Genomic DNA, 3,698 nt, shown 5'->3' with positions numbered 1-3,698 from the left:
AGAAAAATGTAGAAAAATAGATGTAATAGCATAAATAATTATGTACATTAATAATGATAAAATAATATAAGTAATAATTAAACAAACTAAAATAAAACATTTTTTTTTACTCAGTAATCTAGTTTACTTTTACTCTTCTTCTATCTTTGTTACAACTTCTAAGCAAAAATGTAGTTCCTTTTTCTCGAAAGAGTATACAAAGAGCGAAAACTACAAAGAGACAGGAGGTGAAGATAAAGTTCTATCAGCTCCACAGAAAACTCTAATAAATTTTGCAAACAAAGTGGCGCTAAAATCATAAAATTGTTATGGGAAGGAACAAGAGAAAAAAACACAAAAAAAAACTGCCTAATGATATTATTTGGCCATAAAAATGACCATTGGAAATTTTTTTTGTTTTTTGCGATAACAACAAAGTTGCAGCTTGTTAATTGTAGCGAAGAAGAAGAGAAGAATCAGCGACTGGCCATTTCAGATAATATGAGCCATCAAGAAAATGTGCAAAATGCATTTTTATTGAGTTAGTTCGTCACCCAGACAGAACGACAATCCAACAAACCGACATTCCGACAGTTTATCTATGTCCATCTCTTTCAGTTCGGTGGCAATTGCATTCATCCTTTAACACAAATTAAAACAAAGTTACAGCCAACTCACACAGAGCATAGAATAAAAAAAGAAGCAAAAATTGGCGAAAAAAAAAAGAGAAAACCAAATTATGGCCAAGCACTTGGCTATCATAAAAACTGAGAAAAACGAAAGGGTCCGGTGAAGTTTTGATGAGACGAAGTTTGTATACCCTTGCAATTTTCAGTCGGAAGAAATAGAGTAGCTCATGCTATACTGAGGCTACCATCAAAGAGGAGTAAAGGACTCTCAGCCCCCTCTATTATAGCTTCCTGTATAGTAACTTTGGTCAGTGGAAAGATTGAATTAAATATCTGTCTAATTAAAAATCGTGTGGAAATATTGAATATTCTTTCATCTTAGCAAAAGTTTATACCCAATTTGCCAGGGTATAGAAAAAAGAGAAATTTCCATTCCATTGCAGTTGTAAATGCTTCGTGTTGGCAGCCATAACGAGTTTTCAGTTTTCATGCTTGATAAGTCAGACAAAAAAACCAAAAATAAAATAAAAGACTAGAAATGGCTACGCAACATTGTTGTGTTTGGCAATCCCCGAAGGTTAGTTTTGCCACTCAAGAAAAAAAGTCAGCATACTTGAAAGAAGATTTTGAGAGATAAGGGGAAAGACTACTTAGATAAAGATTTTTAAATTAACCCGTCTTAAAGCTACTTAAAATAGTAAAAGATTGTAAAACTGCTTTCCAGTTTTTTTTATTATCTCTTGATAATGTCATTAAAATTAACGTTTATCAGCAGTAAACCCAATTAATACGTACCTATAATAATGACATTTTATGGGTTTATGTTTTTTCTGTTATCTGTTTCTTTAGAATTTTGTTTTTATTAATACCTTTTTAACCTGAACTGGGCTATTTGAAACTTATTTCGGTTAGAACCTTTTTCAAATATCTGCATAAGATTCAATTATAAAATTAAGATGTGATTTTTCCGCGACTAAGACTTATTGCGATTTAAACTTTTCATGTAGAACTAACTGAAAAACTGGCTCATTCTATCTCCGATCTAAAACGAATATATAACATTTCAATATTCAATGTTGATTTCATCTTAGTAGCCATTTCTTGCCACATCTTTTTGACCATACAAAAATGAAACCCAAACACCTTACATTCCAAATTTAACAATCTTTCTGTTTGAAAATAAAAAGCACATATTTTTATTCCTTTTATTCTTCGCTTTGCTAGATTTGGATCATCTCCCATGGGTACCGTAGTTAGTGCTTTGGATACACCGGCGCCTTATGTCAATATGGATAGTCCCATAGCGCAATTCGTACGCGATACCATACAGAATAATAAGGTGGTGATATTTAGCAAAACTTATTGCCCCTACTGCAGCATGGCCAAGGAGCAGTTCCGTAAATTGAGGGTGACTCCGTTCGTTGTTGAGCTGGATCTACGTCCGGATGGCGGGGAGATTCAAGCGGTTCTGGGTGAGATGACCGGAGCAAGGACTGTGCCCCGCTGTTTTATCAATGGCAAATTTATTGGCGGTGGCACAGATGTGAAGCGCCTCTATGAGCAAGGAATATTGCAGAAATATTTTCAATAAAATATCCAACAGATTTTGCCATTAGCATTGTTGGAGGTGCTTGGTGAAAAATATTAATAATAATTTTGAGTTGAATTTTTAGTTTAATCAAAAAATTAAATGGCAACGAATGAAAAAGAAAAAAAAGAAAACTGGTAGTAGACAAAAGAAGCTTTTAACTATCTGCTTAAGTTGTTGCGGGATAACAATTAAGCTGGGAAATGAATGGCAGCAGAAACAAAAGTCCTTTCAGCACCTGCTGCACCTGTCTGCAGTCAGGAAACTCGCTCGGCTCTGTCCTTTAAAGGATGCGCGTTTGCCAGTTGGCCAAACAATGGCGACTGTCTTCTCTCTTTTAATGCCAGTAAATATATGTACATGAGTGTATATGAGGTATATCTGTACGTACAATGTACATACATAACATGTGGCAAGGTTCTGATTCCGTTAAAGGTCAACGTCAGGAGGTCAACTTCTGTAGCCTTCCCTTGCCCCAAATCAGTTCCAGCCACATTGAGGAGACACAGGGGCATTAAAAAATCATCATAAAAGACAGCTCATCCATTTATTGTTAAGCACATCACGCATATGTCGCACCCAAGTTTATGCATAGGTATTGTCTATATATTGTCTCGAAAGTAGTAGAAATCAAAAGGCAAGTTTAAACAAAAAACAGAACGACAACAGCAAATTGATTGGAATTTTCTCAAATTGCTTGTAATTTGTGTTGACGTTTTGTAAATTGTTTTCAAAATTGCTCAACTGTCACAATAAGTTGTTGCTTTTTTTATGTGTGTGTGTGTGTGTGCAGGTGCAGGGTTAAAATAATAAAAATAGGTATAAATTGTACACGTGTCGTATACGTAATTTGGCTTATCGATTCTCGTGATGGGGTTAAAAATGAACAAAAAATTTAAAGGAATTGTCTGCCATTAACAACTTCAATTGGTTAAACAATTTTGCAAGTACAATGACAATTTTCTAAAGTGAAAGTTAAAATAAAATAAAAGGAAATATTTTTAAAATGGGTCACAAAAATAAATTTCATATTTAGGAAATAGTTAAAGTGTGAGGATTTTTATAGAAAAGCGGTAAAGGTAGCACGAAAAGTGAATGTAATTCATTTTGAAAGGTCCAGCAACGAACAGACTTTTTTTTTATTTTTTTGCCAAATAATGTTCCTAGGAACCCGCAGTAAAGGTTGGGAGAAGAAATACGATTGATAGATATGAGGAGAGTAACAAAACAATTTACATATTGACTCAATACCCGATCTAATTTTCCAATTATAATCTTATATGGGCAAAATATCTAACATATCAAGCTACGGGATTATTTTGTTAAAATTAAATTAAATTATATGAGTACGTTCCAATTCACTTAAACATTTGAATTATCCAACAATTCAAAACATTAACACATATTAAAAGTCTTAAATAATGAAGAATATATACATACATTGACTCTACAAAACACATTTATAGGAACCTTATTTTTGCCAGTTCCTCCATAGCTCAAGA

General features: G+C 33.5%; 1 protein-coding gene across 1 annotated transcript; it reads left to right on the top strand.

Annotated features, from left to right (window-relative positions):
- The first annotated feature begins 1,696 nt into the window (after positions 1-1,696).
- Positions 1,697-2,262, top strand: LOC6641058 (glutaredoxin). Its single transcript, XM_002063876.4, has one exon. It carries the CDS (start codon positions 1,849-1,851, stop codon positions 2,197-2,199), a length of 351 nt encoding a protein of 116 aa, XP_002063912.1. The 5' UTR covers positions 1,697-1,848; the 3' UTR covers positions 2,200-2,262.
- Positions 2,263-3,698: the final 1,436 nt, after the last annotated feature.

The sequence above is a fragment of the Drosophila willistoni genome (genome assembly GCF_018902025.1).
Source record: "Drosophila willistoni isolate 14030-0811.24 chromosome 2L unlocalized genomic scaffold, UCI_dwil_1.1 Seg168, whole genome shotgun sequence".
Lineage (NCBI taxonomy): Eukaryota > Metazoa > Arthropoda > Insecta > Diptera > Drosophilidae > Drosophila > Drosophila willistoni.
The sequence above is the reverse complement of the archived record's forward strand: the minus strand, read 5'-3'. Positions and strand labels throughout refer to the sequence as shown.

Bases quoted from the DNA above. Each gene is read 5' to 3' on its own strand.
- LOC6641058 (XM_002063876.4), top strand. From the start codon at position 1,849: ATGGGTACCGTAGTTAGTGCTTTGGATACACCGGCGCCTTATGTCAAT.